This window comes from Phoxinus phoxinus, assembly GCF_949152265.1.
Source record: "Phoxinus phoxinus genome assembly, chromosome: 13".
In the NCBI taxonomy this organism is placed as follows: Eukaryota; Metazoa; Chordata; class Actinopteri; order Cypriniformes; family Leuciscidae; genus Phoxinus; species Phoxinus phoxinus.
The window spans coordinates 27101460-27120094 of NC_136888.1; the positions used below are offsets into that span (position 1 = coordinate 27101460).

The window sequence follows — 18635 nt, forward strand, 5'->3', positions numbered from 1 at the left end:
CCCTCACTCGTGAACAAGACCCCAAGATACTTGAACTCCTCCACTTGAGGCAGGAACTCTCCACCAACCTGAAGTAGGCAAGCCACCTTTTTCCGACTGAGGACCATGGCCTCGGATTTGGAGGCGCTGATTCTCATCCCAGTCGCTTCACACTCGGCTGCAAACCGTCCCAGTGCATGCTGAAGGTCCTGGTCTAAAGGGGCCAACACGACAACATCATCCGCAAAGAGCAGAGACAAAATCGTATGGTCCCCGAACCTGACACCCTCCGGCCCCTGGCTGCGCCTAGAAATTCTGTCCATAAATATTATGAACAGAACCGGCGACAAAGGGCAGCCCTGCCGGAGTCCAACATGCACCGGGAAGAAGTCTGACTTACTGCCGGCAATGCGAACCAAGCTCCTGCTTCGGTCGTACAGGGACCGGACAGCCCTTAGCAAAGGACCCCGGACCCCATACTCCCGGAGCTCCTCCACAGGCCGCCTCGAGGGACACAGTCGAATGCCTTCTCCAAATCCACAAAGCACATGTGGATTGGCTGGGCAAACTCCCATGAACCCTTGCTGTTCTTTTTAAACTAAATGTTAAAAACAGATTTTTTCACAAGTTATCTCACTGTTGTAAATCTGAATGATATTGTCATGTATTACATATAGCACGTCCTATGTGTTCCTTGTACTGAAAGAGAGTTGAGTTGACTAAAATAAATATCCATGTGTTGGTAAATATATTCTACTGTTAATAAAAGGTTCACTTGAGATGCCTTGTGTTTCTTTGAAATCATTTTGAATTGGCCTACATGTATTTATTACATTAAAAATGCAATGAAACATTGAAATTATACTATGTCATACGGTAAAACAAAATATGTCATATGGTAAAACATTGCATTTTAAAATAAATAAAAATAAATACTTTGTTTGTTTACATGGTTCATGAAAATAATGGAGGAGAGCTAGTATGATATACATATATATAGTGTTGTCAAAAATATCGACATTTCGATAAATATCGATACTGAAATATCTGAACGGTACCAATACTAATTTCCCGAAGTATCGATACTAGCCGCGCGGTCACTTTCACTTCTCTCCAAAGGCGCGTTGACAAACACCACACGTGACGCACTCGTCTCATTCGCTCTGGTTAAATAGCAAAAGGTGAAGTGAATGGAAAGATGGCGAGGGCGGCGCCCCCGCGACCGGCTTTGGTTGATAGATAAAGAACACCGCGAGCGGGCATGTCGGAGAATAGCGCGGACACGCGTAAAAACACACCGCGAGCGGGCATATCGGAATCGGAGAATAGCGTGGACGCGCTACACACCGCGAGCGGGCATGTCGGAGAATAGCGCGGATACGCGCTTCACACTGCGAGCGGGCTGCGGGCACCCAAAAGATTGTTTGACTAACAATAATCCCTCATATCACTCATTTTTTAAAATTATTTTATAGGTGAAAACAGACTTAAGGAACAGGCTCCAGGGGTACCATTTAGCAAGCATAGGCTACGCTCAGCATCAGGGGTGTTTGTTGTTTGGACAGACCTTTCCCCACTGCTAAAAAAATTCTAAAGGAAACACTGTAACTCTTCTCATTTTAACTTTTTTGAAACATTAACCAAGATGGCCTAGTATTGTTGTTGATATGAGTGTTGTCTCGTTTTTTCACCGTAATTCTTAAAGTTAACATAATCTGACTGAGGAATCTTAGACAAGTAAATATTTTAACTGTGGTCAAATGTAAATTAACTTGTGCCTATTTAACTTTATTCAGAAAATTATTATTTAATTCTGCAATTTGCCTTCATTAGCGATTATCAGCAATTTGATTACACAGATATTAAACTAAACAGCTAGACAATGGCATCTCTGAATTCAATAATGAAATGCCTTTAACTGAAAATGTAATGTTTAATCTTATTATTATGTACATTACTGACACTCTATCCTCCAATTTGATACTGTTAAGTGCTTTTTTGTTACAGTAGGCTATATTTTAATACAACGGGTCATGTTACCCCTGGTCCAATAAAAAAATATTAACAGATAGAACTCAGGACATTTTTGTTCATGTAAAATATACCTCATTGTCATGTTCTAGACTTGTTATATTTAGCTTTAAATAAAAAAAAATACCCCCTTAATATTGTGGCAGTTTTCTTCTCTGTGGTATCGAAAATGGTATCGAATATCGATATTTTTCAAGGTATCGTATCGAAGTTAGAAATTCTAGTATCGTGACAACACTACATATATATATAACATCAAGGCATTTTTGACTAATTTCTTTTAAAAAAATAGAACAAATGTCCATAGATGACATGCTGAAGTTGTTAAAAAACAAAATATTTAGTATTTGTGGTGTAGGTGTTTACATTTTGCAACTTGTTATAGAATACTTACAGATCAATTATTACATTCATGGTTGTATTTAACTGTGTCATGAATATCAAATTTAATTTATTTCTAAAAATCACTTCGTTTTACCTTATGACATTTTCAAGGACTGTATACAAAGAAACACATTAAAATGCCATATATTGTTATTTTTTATAAAGGGCACTAATAAAAACAAAAAATATACACATAGATTTACACAAAAAATGCTATATTTAATTTGTCCTTTCATTTTTATTTTTTTACTGTTTTGAAATTCTAAAACGTCACTGACCCATGAACAGACACAGACACTCAATAAACAGAAATCACACACATAATCACAGGATAAACGATTATTAAAGATACATTAAATTATATATATATTAGCTTGATATTGGCTTATTATGGCCAATACCGATCACCAATTATTTAATGTTTTGCATTTGAAAACCATTTAAAACAAAGCAGCTAAGTAATTAATAAAACTGACAAAATAAACACATATACACAAGATATATGTTGTTAAGAAGATTCAAATCTGGAATTTACAATGCACATATGTAATCTAACCAGCTCTTAAGTACTTAAAAACTAAACGTTTATAATCTTAAAAATCTCAGATAAAATCCAAGATTTTCACTACACTATTATTGTGGCCAAAATAATTAATGATAGCAAGAATATCACAATATCCATTGAAAATAATAATAATAATAATAATAATAATGTTATGCTATCAGTCAAATTCATCTTTAACTCTTTTTAACATATTTAGTATTTTCTCTTTTTTTAGCCTATGAATAATCAGGTGAACTAAATTTGGAACTAGCAATCTGTTTGGGAGGCAGCTTTATACGCGCAACGCTTATAGATCAGTGGGCCACATACTTTTGGTGTGAGCGTGAAACCTTTGGAGATGGGTAAAATTATGCGCAATACCCACAACCCCACTTCGAAATTAATTCGCCACTGGAGAGAAGAGAGATGGTATCGGTGTATCGATACTGTAGAAAAGGAGTATTGAATAGTTTCAGATATTTCAGCATGAATACGTATCAAAATATAAATATTTTTGACAACACAAATGGAAAGGCATAGAGAGAGTTTGTAACCATAAAAGTGACAAAACAAGTGTATAACACTGTCTTTTTTTACAGAATCCAAAATACACATGGGGGAGCAAAGTAGAGAGTATCGCTTTCGACTGTCATCTTCGACAACATCATTTTGTGCGACAGTAGAAGCTTTTTCCATTTTATGATGGAATGTTGGAGCGTCAACCAGATAGTTACAGTAACTGTGCTGGATTATTTACGATATTATCGAATATCTAGTATTAACATGATATGCATTCATTTGTCTAATATCGTTTTTTAATAAAAGCAGTAGAGTGCGACAACTCAATTTTTTTTGTAATAAAAAAAATGGCAGATGGAGTAGCACAAATACTTTTAACACAACACTCATTGTGTGAGGCGCTGAAAAAAAACAGCAATAAGTTGCATCTGTCGACACGCGCACACAAAGCAACAATGGGCGGCGACAGACAGAATGCAACACATGTGAACCGCCTCTAATATTTTGTCTTCTTTTCATTATGAGCGCAACTCAAAAAGAATACAAAAAAATTATCTATTATTTAAAACATATTACAGCAGAAGATTCAGATTGACAAAGTAAGGTCTTCCCATGCCAGTTAAAAAACAATGTTGCAAACAAGTAAAACGTTTTTTTTATATATAGTTATTAGCCAATAACACGTTGTCAAAATATTGTGCAACACTAAAAGAAACTTTGAGAAAAAGAATAATCCAAAGGTAATGATTATGCAGAAATCTACTTCATGGAGGAAAAGAACAAGCCTGTCAAGTCGGGCCAGCAAAACTTGCGTGTGGCACCTGTCGTTTCCCATGGGAATCTACTCTGTAATTCATTTCGCACCTGTGTTACTCTCTAGCACCTCCAATGCAAATATAGCAGTCTGCCAGCAGATGCCTCCTCATCTCTGCTCCTGGGCTGTATGCATTTCTTCCTGATTTACTGATTCACTTGGCAATCCATCTCTAAAATAGGTCCCAGCAAGTCAGCAAATCCAACTTTACTTGCAGGCAGAGATAAGAGGCTAGTGTGCCAGAAGTGTTCCCAAGATAAGTCACATTTCCTCCAGAGCAGAGCTAACCTCTTAGAGACAAGTTCCCATGTTCAGTACAATTCATGATATAGCCCGCCATATTCATTTCTATTCAGTCTTTAAATGTATAATTTATAGTCAATCACGTTAGTATTGCTAAACAAAACAAGGAGCTCATGCAAATGTAATGAAGGACTGAATATAAAAAACTCTTTTATGTTTCGTTTTTTTCCTTTCTCCAGGCTATTCTGTACAACGAGGACAGTGGGGGAGAAGAACACAACAAAAGGCCTCCATCCACACAAAGCCAATATTATGCTAAGCAGTAAACTAGTCCAATTGTTTACATTTTCTAAAGGTGGGTTGTGCTTGTCCTTGAAAGTCATCATCATGCTAAGGTAGTTATGCAAGTTATTAATAATAATATTAATTATTATTATTATATTACTCATGTAATGAGGTTTCCACGGCATTGATATGTGATTGGTAAGATGTTTTGGGTGTTTTTTTTGTATTTTTGCTATACTTGGTGGTGGCTTACCATCCAAAAAGGGCTCACTCCCAAGTTTCTATGATATGGCTCCCTCGTTTAATGCAAGTCTAAGAGATTTTTTTTTACGGCAGATTTATCATCCACCAAGTCTGAAGTTCCTCACATCAGAAGAGCATTCACATTTTGATTTCTGAAAGGACGTCTTCATCTCAATTGCCCAGATTTAAGAGAGGTCTACAATTTCACTAAGTAAATGTTTATACTCAACTACAAATTCGATTATCCAAATTAAGAGTACTGGTATGTGGTTCATTGGCTCTGCATGAAGGCCCAAAATAAAGACTGACAGAAGCAGGTTGCCTTCTAAATTTCATCCACAAGGAGGAACACAGAGAGACTGAGAACAGAGAGCAGCAGAGGCGGGAACCGACGGTCTGCTCTAGTTGAACATCAAACACGGCTTTTCCAGCCAGACTCAGTTGAGAAGAGAAAGAGAAACTTACTGCATCAGCAACCAGTGGACACTTTAATTTATCATACGGACATGGAAGCAGAGGAGCTATCACATTCAAAAAGGTAAACAAATTTAAAAAGTACAAAGGAAGTTCCTTGTAGTTACGTCGCAACGTCTGCAGAAGAGCATCTCTTAATCCACAACACGTCAAACCTTGAAGCTGAAGGACTACAGCAGCTGAAGACCACTCCTGCCAGCTAAGAATAGGAACAATTCGCATGGGTGTGGGGGATATTTTCTGTCACTTTTTGGCCATCGTTTACAGCACAGTCTGAGTATTGTTGCTGACCATGTTCATCCCTTTATGACCACAGCATACCCATCCTCTGATGGCTACTTTCATTCAAATATCGCACAATGTCACAAAGCTCAAATCGTCTCAAACTAGTTTCTTGAACATGACAATGAGTTTTCTAAACTCAAATGGCCTCCACAGTCACCAGATCTCAATACATTAAAGAACCTTTCGGATGTAGTGGAACGGGAGATTCACATCGTGGATGTGCAGCCGACAAATCTGCAGCAACTGCGTGAGGCCATCATATCAATATGGACCAAAATCTCTGAGGAATGTTCCAGCCCCTTGTTGAATCTATGCCACAAAAAATTAAGGCAGTTCTGAAGGCAAAAGGGTGTCAAATCTGGTTCTAGCAATGTGTACCTAATTAAGTGGCCAGTGAGTGTATGTATGTGCTGTAGAAGCCAAAAGTCAGTATGATTTCAGCTTACTTAAATTTGCCATAATCCCAGTGGAAAAACTGAAGGATCATGTGACACGGAGGACTGGAGTATGATGCTGAAAATGTAGCTTTGTCATTACAGGAATAAATTACATTTAGTATATGTAAATAGATTTTTTGAAATAGTTTTTACTTTATTTTTAAACAAATACAAGCAGCCTTGGTGAGCATATAAGAGACTTTTCAAAAACATTTAAAATCCCTTTGGAGAAATGTAATGGAGAAAATACTTCCAGGCCCCAGGCTGCTAAAATAGTGCATGGACAATGCTCTAAAATGAAAAATAAGCAACAGGGAGCATCTCAGACGCACAGATGCTGTAATGTCCATTGTCCTCCTGAATATAAACCTATAGCTGTAGAATCTAGACCGAAGCAGCTTCACCTGATTTCAAACACTTCACCAGACACAAAAGACTCCTGTCACTGGCAGCAGGCTTCGGCTACGTCCCTTTATGTTGATCCAACGATCACAGCTTCCTTGGTCAGCTATAAATAACCCACCATTCAAGCATGCCCTGCATGACAAGCGGCTGCTATTCACCCTGCCTCAAACAGAATACAAAATTAGCCGAACAGCTAGCCAATACAAAACCAATGCAAAACTCACCCTACCTTATGGACACAACTCTCTAGAAAGAGGTGATTATTAAAAAAGTGCCTCTGAGATTTTTCTGTAAATTTCAACACCTCATTTTGGAAGCCAAAAAGTAAAGCTTGTCAAAATGAGAAAAAGGATCTAAACATCCTCCACCATTAAAGGGATGGTTTGGAGTAATTTCAACCTATAGGGTCCTTTGCACCATGACATAGAGACAAACACTCCCCCATCCCAAAATTTGTGTTTTCGAAATGAAATTTACGCAGTAGAGCAAACCGTTAAAGTATCGTCAAGTTATGTTTACTACAGACCATATTTTACTCATGAATTGAAAAATTCCATTGGCGAATTGGTCTTCCAGGTTTTGCTGGTGATTGGGAGGAGGGGATTTCATGCATTTCAAAAAGTAAAGAAAATCCCATGAGTTAGAGGGTGAGGGATTTCCCAACAGAGTTAAAAAGGCATTAAAATCTGAGAAATGAAGGTAAAGCCAAGGAGAGTCCAGGTGGTAGAGCCCAAACAGACCAGTAATGGGACATAAATAAAAACCAAAACATATGGATTAGAGTGGCTGAACCAGAATGACACCTGTCACACTCAGGTCCAATAGAGACTAATAGAGGCCATGCGAGACCAGTGGGCTCTATAAATCACCTTACATTGTATAAGCCTGTGATGTGCAAAAAAAAAACATTTCACTGATGTATTTTATGTCATAGAATAAAACTTGAGCTTTAACCACAGACATTATTTCAGGCATTTAACCAAAAATCCATTGACTTCAAAAATGCAAACTCATTTCTCATTTCAATTCCCGCGGCACTCTATTGTCTCAGTTTCTTTCTTTCTTACTCAGCTCAGATATCAGCTCTCCCTTTTTAAATGACCATTAATGCCTCCATATACCAGTTTTCTTCAATGCTGTCTGCAGTTCTACGATTCACCTGGGACAAAGAGCATCTGCTGGAGAAGACTATGGCACGCTGATTCTGACAGTTCTCTATACGTGTACTTTCAACAGTTAGACATCAACCAAGCTTTTTCCATCTCATAATGAGCCTACAAAAGGAAAATGACTAAACGTAATAGGTGTTTTTTGCAAGAACCGCTAAATCAGATCACTCATCCAGAAAGGGGCACGCTTACAATCCCACCTTACGAGCTGTAATGACTTACAATCAGTCTCTGAAAGTTCTGGTTGCTAGGATACATCACTGCCACAGAGACTGGCAATGAGACTGACAACAAGTCACAAAAATTGGATCAATTTCCTTTTCATTTCAGCCATGAGTCATGACACGCAAAAGCCCAAAATAACAAAATAACCTGAGCATTGTCAGCAACAGATACCATCTGGAAGGCGGTAAAAGATGCCTTCTGCTCTTAAAAAAATACAGAAAATTGCTTCATGATGGTCTGTTAGCATTACTTGGCTTAACATTTGGGGTGTTTACATCAAACTTCAATATAAAACCTTAAAGGTTTCTGTCAGGCACTTATAGAACCTTTTAGCCTAGGGATTCATTTTGTGGATTTAGTTTTTAATTAATTGATTCATTTTTGTTTTAATTCATTTTTAATTGTAATAAAATTTTACGAATTAAACCGCTCATACACATACTGTATCACTACAAAGAAAAAAACATTAAACAATTATGCAATTATTTAAGACATTTTATTCTATATAATGAGAAATGTCTTAAAGCATATTAAAAACACAAAATAGACATGCATTAAAAGCTGGGTTTTCACCACAGAGGACTTTAAAAAATAATTGGGGGAGATCGGACATAAGAGAAAGATTTCAGGAGCATTTTCATCATGTTCATGTTCCCATGAACGTGTGCTTGCAAAGATATAGGCATCAGACCTGTGGATAAATGCACACTCATGCTACCTCGCGCACACACACACTTCATGACAAACAAACTATTTTGAGTATTACAACAAGCTTCTTTTTTTTTCTTTTCTTTTTTTACAAAGATGAAAAAAAAAAAATAATAATAATAATACAAACCCTGTCCTATTGTAAGAAAACAAGTTGACAAAAATATCCAATATTTGGTGATGATATAGTATAATGAGAGATTTATAAGCTATTTTTTGAAGCCAGTTATTTTTGACCACAAATAGGCCTAATGGATTTTTTCACTCAAAAACTGAGGTGCATAAGCACAGATCAACGAGGCCTATGATCAATCAGTTCCAAAAAACCTGTCCTAATTAAAAGAAAATAAGTTGACAAAAATATTGAATCCAATATTCGGTGATAATATAGCCTAACAAGTGATTTACAAGCAATTTTTAAAAGGCCAGTCATTTTTGACCGGTAACATAAAAGGTGTTACAGGGTTTTCAACACAGCGTTAGGGTTAAGAGTTAAGACAGAACGTAGCAAGTAGGTCAAAAAGCTCTCTAAAGTAAAGCATGATTGTATAATATGGTGTTTAACTTCAATGATCCAATAGCTGCCTTCAAATTCACAAGCAGAAGTTGTATTGAAACCGGTTAAGGTTGATTCAAAGTTTGCTTCACTTAACTTATGGTACAAAGAAGTTTCCAATGAAATATAACACTTGACCATTGTGGAAAGCAGGGCGAGTTTCTCACGGAGGAGCTGCGGAAGAATAAAAGGAGGAGTGACGACAGTGAAGGACCAGAGAGGACAAGGTCTGGACTATTTATGTTGCGTTTTATTATTTTATACAGTCGTTCGTGAGGGGCTGCCGCTTTACTTTCGTTTTATGTTTGTTTATTTTATGATATTAAAGTTACGTTGAAACGTTTCCCGGTAACCACCTCGTTCTTCCCTGAACCTTTAACACTACTACAACCATGAACTAACATAATAAGTAACAAGCTGCACCGTTGTCGCCAAGCGATTTGGTCTATAATTTTAAAAACTAAATAATTACAGTATTGAGATTCTCTGCAGACTTGTACTGCCGCAGTGAAGCATTATCATCACTAAACAAATGCCTTAAAACTAAGGATGGTTCACCCAAAATTAAAAATGTTGTCATCACTTACTCTCAAATTGTTCTAAACCTCTATGAGTTCATTTCTTCTGTTGAACACAATCAAATATATTTTAAAGAATATTGGTAATCAAACAAAGTTGAGGGTAGCCATTGACTTCCAAAGTAAGAAAAAAAAATACCATGGAAGTCCATACCGTCATCTGTTTACAAGCACATCTTTAAATTTGGGCCTGTGCTCACAGGCTGCGATGAGTAAGAAGCAGTCATTACTCATACAGCAAAAACTTGAGAACTATAAACATCATCCAATCATTCCTGTTCTTGTTGAACAAGCAGATTCATTGTCTTTGGTCACTCTGGACGATGTCCCTGTTGGCTACAGTGAAGTTATTTAGGACAGCCATTCCTGTGAGCACAGCTCAAATGTCACTTTAACATACTCTGAAATGTACACAATTTATGTGTAAAAATGTAAATGAATTACAGATGTACTGATAGAACCACTAGTACCAAAAAGAAAATTCAGAATAAAAAAAATATATATAATAAAAAAAAAAATCAAAATATCTTATCATATAGGCTAATAATATTTCGTGTTCCACAGAATGCAGGTTTGCAGGGAATGCAGGGAACAACAGTAAATTATTTTGGGTGAATTTTCTCTTTAAGAGTGCTGAACAAAAACAACCACAGAAGAAATATCCAGAACTTATGATACAGCAAAGTGCAAGAGCTGTAATTATCTCCCTCTTATGCAAGTCAACATATCTGGTTGATGAAATCAGCAGTATTGACAGTAAAATATATGGCTCTGTCTCTTAACGACTGATTTTAATGACAGGCCCTGGAAGTGCTCAGAAACGAGGGAACCAGAATCAGCCAGATGCAAGACTTGGTACATCAAAGTTCTCACTCCCACACCACATCAGAGAAATTACATCAAACACGTGTAGAATCCTGACAGGTAATGAGATTAAATTGTTTGTGTAATTGCTAGGGTTATTTAGAACCAGTCCTATTAAACACATTTAATGATTTTTATCCTATTCAAACTGTGTAACTATCACCTAACAATAACCCTACCGCTTAAACCTACTCATTAAAAACTTTCTGCTATTTACATCTTCAAAAAACATTACCTAGTATGATTTATGAGCCGTTTTTCTCATGGGGACCAACAATGTCCAAGGACAAGGGATATTTTGTAGGGTATGCCTGAACCACACAAACACACAAATTATTTTTAACAGTCTGAATATGCAACCAAACTCAGCATTATTCAGTGTTTTGACTATTGTTTATAGTATTTATTTTGCTTTTGATGCATTTATGTTTATTGTTGATTGTAAAGCGCTTTAAGCTTGATAAAAGCGCTTTATAAATAAATTATTTTAACTTATTTCAATAATTTCGAATAGTTTTAGTTAACCATAACAACACTGCAGCCAATCCAAACCCAGTGATAATGGTGCAGGGTAACTGGGTAAGTGGTTTAACTGTGTGAGAGAGAAAAAAAATCTAACTGCATAAAATTAAGTACAACACTACAGTACAACACTCCCATAAGCAGAGCTCAAGCAGAGGCAACTGGTCCCAGGAGAGTGCCCATTTAGAGAGAAAGAGTGGCATATACCTCCTGTGAGAAATCAGAGCTGCGCCTCGTGCTCCCGCTGTGCTGGTGTAAATTAATTTAAAAGTTGCACCACTTTTGCGCACGACATTAACCAGGTGCAAAAAGTATTGAAATAGCACTGCAGTTTTTTTTAACTGCAAACACACCTCTTTCTATGTAAATTAGGCTCATATAGACATCTTATTCAAAAACTTCTTTACTATTTGACTTGCTGAAAGTGTGCATCTACCTGTACATGTATGCATTTTTAAAACACAATCTACCTTATTCAGAGAGCAGCGCCATGACAGGGTGAGTCATAGGAGGACAGACTTCCTGTGTTTTCAATGGCATCCGCTGTAAAAAGCTGTATAGAGCTCCTAGATCACTTCAAATGTTGTACAGCTCATATTGTCTGGGTGTTTTTGTCTACTGAAATTCCTTGGCAAGATATTTTTTGCAGTGTTTCGTCAGCAGAACAATCCAAAAAACAGTGCAACAGTAAATAACAGTGCAACCCACTGAAGAGATCTATGTCTAGCCTCACTTTCATTCCCAATAAAAATTAAAGATGGCGCTGCTGTGAATAAGGTCTATTGAGGTGACTAAAACACAGTGGTGAAGCAATACTGTACAGTCAAAATAGTGACAGTAAAGACATTTCTGTCATGACAACACCCTGAATGATTGGCATGGTAATGGGTATGACAATGTTGTATGTTTGGTCTTGGCGGAATAGATCTGCTATGCTGCTGCTGCTTTTATTGCAGCTTTACACGCTGCCATGAGCAAGTAAGACATGCTGCTCCTGTACAATATACCGTACATGAATTACCTGTAGCAGATCTATACAGGTGGAGCTGGGGAAGGTGGAGGGGTTTTGTATTTGAGTATTTCAAGGTTGAGCAGGGAGCTCATTGGCTGATACGGCAGGAACCAATCAGCTTTGCCCTATAGATAACGATGTGATTATGAACAGGTGAGTTAAAGGACCCATTAGCCTGCGCCATATAGAGTTTCATGGCTGAACTTTGTATTTATAATACTACAAAAGATTTCTATTTCACATACATTTTTTTTCACATAAAAAAGTATCTTGAAAAACATTTATCGCAATGTCCACAAAAGTATAGGACAACTTTTTTTAACATTGATAATAAGAATGTTTCTTGAACACTGAATCATGTCACACTGAAGACTGAAGTAGGCCTAATGATGCTGAAAATTCAACTTTGCCATCACAGGAATACATTACACTTGCATTACACTTTGCACAAAAAGTATTCTTGCCGCTTGATAAACTTAAGGTTGAGCCACTGTAGTCACTTGGACTATTTTAACAATGTCTTTACTAATTTTCCGGGCCGGCAGATGCAATTACCTAGCAGCCTATGTATGAAGCAGTGATCCAGCTCTCAGATTTCATCAAAAAATATCTTCATTTGTGTTCCGAAGATGAACGAAAGTCTTGCGGGGTTGGAACAACATGAAGGTGAGTAATTACTGACAGAGTTTTCATTTTTGGGTGAACTAACCCTTTAAAGGGTAGTTCACCAAAACAATTGATATTTAAAAAAATATTTCAAAAATTGTCCACATAATAAAAAAGTCAATGTTAGTTACAGGCTACCTCAACGTTCTTAAACATACATTTTGGGTTTTCCACTGAAAAAAGAAAGCCATACAGGTTTGAAACAACTTGAGGGTTAGTAAATCATGTATAAGTTTCCATTTTAACTATAGTGTTGTAAAATGCAAACCGGGAAAAAAAGGGCTTTAGGACCCATGAGCTGATATCCTCACAGCTGACTGGGAAGTGACAAGGCTATTTTAACATTAACAGTCTCAAATTAAACAGTCATGTTACAGTGCAAAATGTTGAGCCCAGCCTAGGAACCCACATCTTACATAACCACAAACAGATCTACATAACTTCATCCCAGTGTTGGCTAAAGCTCAGGAGGTAGTAATCCTGACAGCTCTGACTTAATTATTGATTCCTGTCACATTATAGGGTTTGTTGGCTGACGCCTGCCAAAATCTCATTCAAAAAAGCTGGTGAAGAACCATGCCAACGACAGAGCAAAGGGCATTAGAGCTGCAGTCAACCAAATGGACTTACAGATCAAAAACCACCTTGTTTGCTTGGATTTCCATCCTTGCTTTATCTTGACTATAGGTTAATGTTGGAGGAATGTTGTCATTAACTGCTGGGTCCCACACCCAAAAAATATATATTTAACATATCTAAAAAGTTGTCAAGAGGTTGAACAAGTAGGCGTTTCAAAAGTGCAAGAACGTACACACTCCAGAATGGCTGCATTTCTTGACTCATTCTTGCCTGGACTTGCATTACGAGTTGGGCGGCAGCAGCTGCAGCTGAAGAGGTCAAAGAAGTTTGAAAAGTACGATATTTGTGCAGCGGCAAAAGCAATGGTGTCGACATAAAGCAAAAGTGATGTTGTAAAATTAATATTGATGAATATTTTATAGTGTAACAGAGCAGATTGTGAACATAGGCCTAACTATTGTTTAGTGGAGGGTTATGAAAGAACGATGACTTAACCTGAGGCATATTAATAATTTATCCATACAAGAAAGCTATAGGCAGATGATTCCGGCAAACACCGAACACATCTGTGTCAATAGACAATAAACTATTTGTTTTGTAATAGTTATATTCTCTAGATATGCCGTGCCACCGAAAAAAGTCACAACTTGAGGGAACGAGTGAGTTAAAGAATCTTATTAGTGTGATTCAAATTCGAGTCACTCGGATGAATCAAAGTCCCCGCTATTTAGATTGTAAATAGAATGCAGTAGCCTACCACCAGATGATAGCTATGAAAAGAAAAACATTTGGTCTTTTATAAAACATACACATTTCGAAGTTACTTAAAATACCATGCCCTTTGATCTTACATAGCCTACAAGCAAATGAACCCTGAACAAAATAACGTGGAAAATAACGGGGAACCGAAACAACTCGTCTCGCTCCCTTCCCTAGAGTGTTATTTTGCTTCATTACTTCGTGTTACAAAGGGTTATATTTAGGACATCTGTAAATATAATCTCTTCTTTTGCAGAACGTCGCTAGCACAGGCGAAATCGTGACTATGGCGCTGTTTCGAAACATATCGAACTGCCTACATAGACATCATCATGGGGTTCATTGGCGCTCGCATGCAAGATGTTAGACTTCTCTGAAAGCGCCTATAAATCCTTTTTAAAACAGATAACATTTGGTTTAGCATCGTGTGTTGCTACCAAATATGTTATCTGTGTGACTCACTAGTCAATAGACAATATTTTGAGGAAAAATACAGGAGAGGAAAGAAGGGAAACGGGGGTTATGAAACACGCGAAGATGAATTTCAGGCTTTTATATTGTAACGTTACTCTAAAATATCGTACTAAAACGCTCTTATATCATGCAGTTGTCGCTGGCAGACGTGCGCATCAAATGTGCTGGATTTACAGCAAACGACTCCACAGCTAGCGCTCTTTGCTAGGCAAAACGACAAAAGCGAAACATAATAAATCCCAGTTAAAGTGACAGTTTACCTGGTCCAGTGGCAGATCAATGATCTTACTAATTGGCTGCAGCAGTGTGGAGCCTGTGCAAGACGTAGAAGTGGCCATGATCCAGTCCAGCTCCACTCCCTTACAGTTAAATCGCCCAAAAACACTGTCCGTCCTCTTTCTCTCCTTCTCTTCCTCTCTTTATGGTGGATGGGTGTTGGGAATGCTGTTTTATGGTGTTGCTCTCGCGGACTGTCAGCGCTGTTGCACCGCCTGAACATCAACACAAAGCCCGTGTAGGCGGACTGACTCGCCCAACCCCTCCATTACATCAAACTACTGCTGCTCAATTACACACACACACACACACACACACACACACACACACACACACACACACACACACACACACACACACACACACACACACACACACACACACACACAGCTCAAAAGAACTTCACTGCCACTCCCTCTCATTCATCCTCTATTTGCCACAGCAGTACACTTATTAAGTGAATATGATTTTTAAGACCATTTTTTTATTTTATTAACATGCACATGAGACTCCAGACAAATCATGAGGGGGTCGCCCCCTCATGGCCGCGGCCATATTCGCAAAGTCCCGCCCCCCTTAGTTACTGTCGCTATGTCCGACAAGCTACGCACCATGTTAGATGTGAGATGTTAGATGTTTCACTGTGTGAGATCTCACACAGTGAAAAAATACATCATGGAGCAGAGAGGACACTGACAGCAGGCAGACGTCGATTCAACGTTGATTTTTAGTTGTAAAGGTCAGTATAAATCATCGATCAAATTTCAACGTTGAATCAACGTTCACTATTTGGTCGGTATATCAGAACGTTATTACGTCGAAAATAAAACATCGATTCAACGTTGAAATGCGGTTGAATGGCGTGTCTGACGTTGATTCAACGTTAGTTCGATGAGCAAAACGATGTTTTTCCGATGTCACGTCAACGTCGTTTCCACGTTGATTCAATGTCAGTTTGCTATCTGGGAGACCATGCAGGTTACTTTTCGGTTACTTTTAATATTAAACATATTAAACAAAGTCTCACCTTTCAAATTTTAAAGAAATTTAAACAATATATACCGTTTTGTGGCTCTTTAATGTGTTTGACAGATCGCTGAGCATCAGTTAAAGCTGCTCATGAACGGATCATCTCTTCCGTTTATTTATAGCATCAAATAAACATGAATGAACATAAGAAGGAATGTTGTTTTAACCGTGGAAAGGCGTCAGTACACTCAAGTTCAAATCCTCCCATGTTAATCTACTAACTCGCCTGACTGCTTTGTCGGACAAAATGGCTGATGGCGAAGTATGATTGGGCAGATCGCCTGTCAATCAAGCTCCCTGCGAAGTGTCAATTGAGTTTATAATAATAACAAATTCTCAAAGTGCTTTACGAATCATCAAGTACAAACAATCAAAAATACATATAACAAATGAGTTACTGAATCCATCATGAATATATGATACATCATGAATAAAAAAAGCTTTCTCAGTAACACCTTAAAATAATTTAACATCAACAAACATTAAGACAGCTAAATATTTATCATATAACTAACCGAAATGTCATAAAATTATGTACCTATTTGGACACGGATCCCCTACATTCAACAATACATGGAATGAGAAAATTTTATTGGAACAGAAATTACATGCCTGACTTCTGTGACTTTGAAAATTAGACCCAGAACCAATATTTGACCAATATGATGTCTATTATAAATACAGTTCTTATTGTGCAGTAAGAATTACAACAAGGTCACGAGGACAATACTTTTTTCCCCTGAAAAATAGTTTTAGTGCATCACGCCATAGAGCTGTTATATGGAAATTCCAATAAACTCCTGTTGATCCAGTTTTTGAGTTCATTGGTGTCAGTCTTTATAAACTTGTTTGAACTTTGAAAAAGTTCGAACATGCTTCTGCTCAATTCATCTTCCAAAAATCTTCACACATTGTGCTTTTGCTCACGTCTCTAGCCTCAATAAACTCCCAATTACTGCTTATTAATAGTTAGTAAGTTAGTTGTTAAGTTATTGGGTAGAATTAAGAGATGTAGAATATGGTCATGCAGAATAAGGCATTAATATGTGCTTACAAATAAACAACATATCCTAGCAATATGCATGCTAAGCAACTAGTTAATAGTGAGAATTTGACCCTAAACCAAAGTGTTACCATTTATTGTATTCAGAGCACAATGGTCAAATTGTTTTCTTTGTAGTTATACTTTTCGTATATCAGTTTTTTTATTATAGGCTATGCTCAGCATCAACACTTACAAGTGGACTTGTATGTTGTAGAGGAGAAGCACTCGAGTGCAGTAGTCAGAGACTGCCATCTACTGGTCATGTTAGAAGTTGAAAATCAAATAAATATCCCTGTTTGATCACTTCAGTTTGTCATTTATTAAGAATTTAACTTGTTTTTAATTAACAAATTTGTTAGACAAAAACGTCTTTATAAAAATGTCAGTGAGATATTGTTTAGTAAGCAGGGTCTGGCAGCAGACTTGTTTATTTGTGACCTGTTTTATTATTGCCAACAGCATAAAGAAGATATCTAGCTACAATTCTTCATAATAAATAACCTATATATAATAACCATTGCCAAATGTGTTGCTAATATCTAGTTTTCACATTCACATATAGAAGTTTCCTTATAGGCTAACAACTGTATGGGCATTTGTAGCGGTTGCTGTTTGTGAATGAAAACAAAGGCAGATCATTTTTCAAAGCAGCGTTTACATATAGTCTACTGTCATTCAGGTGATTTGATTTCACACAGCTTAACGTGCAAATGGCAGCTACAACTTGTAATGTTCACTTACTATTAAAATTACATGCAAATGTCAGTCTGACAGCACATGTCCTGCAGAGTTTAGCCCAGCTTGGGAGTTTCTAGTATGCTAGACCTTGATTAGCTGGATCAGGTGTTTAATAAGAGTTGGAGCTAAACTCTGCCGGACAGCGGTGACCCCTGGTTTAGGCTAATATTTTTTTTATAAAACCATCCCGCTAATTAACCTATTTTTGTTCATTTCTTTATATACAGTAAAGTAGTTTTTATAAAGGCAGTGTCAATGTTTTAAAACTTAAAAGAATGTGTTTCATGTGGAACCAATTGACTGGTTTCAAGTCAATATTAATTTAATGTTTGAATCGACCTCTCATTCCAGTATGCAGTAACTTGGGAACGAACAGACAGAGAAGATTCACTCTAGTTCACTTTCTTACGCTGACTCATTGGAGTAAATGGTCTAAATTTCCAGAATATTTTTTTTTATATATGAAATAAATACAGGTAAGTGGAATAATTCATAAATATTATTGTATTTGTTCACAGTTTAAAAATAAAAAAGCCAGTTATTCAGGATTTGTACCTGCTGAAAAGTTCCTTTTGACATTTTTCCTGCTTTGCATGAATTATTTGAGGAACATTCATTGAGTTGCAAACTATTAATGAATCCGTTTAAAGTCGGTATGAAATTAAAGTTGCGTTAAGTCTTTTCTTTCCAATTGTGACGTATATATCAGAGAGAAATGGCTTCTCGAAAAAGAAAAAAATTAGGGCAGGACTTGATTTTGCCAATTGGAAATTGATTGGATGGTTGTGGTTT

General features: G+C 37.2%; 1 protein-coding gene across 2 annotated transcripts in view; it reads right to left on the reverse strand.

Annotated features, from left to right (window-relative positions):
- The window catches only part of mboat2a (membrane bound O-acyltransferase domain containing 2a), a 241599-nt gene that overhangs the window by 40109 nt on the left and 182855 nt on the right, over window positions 1–18635 (reverse strand). Inside the window, exon 1 of one of the 2 annotated variants that reach the window (XM_079632856.1) lies at window positions 15016–15321. The exons of the other annotated variant lie outside the window; for it this stretch is intronic. Coding sequence (XP_079488982.1) covers window positions 15016–15093 — 78 coding nt within the window. The 5' untranslated portion in view covers window positions 15094–15321. Of the gene's footprint in view, window positions 1–15015; window positions 15322–18635 lie in introns of those variants that run through there. 2 annotated transcript variants of the gene reach the window in all.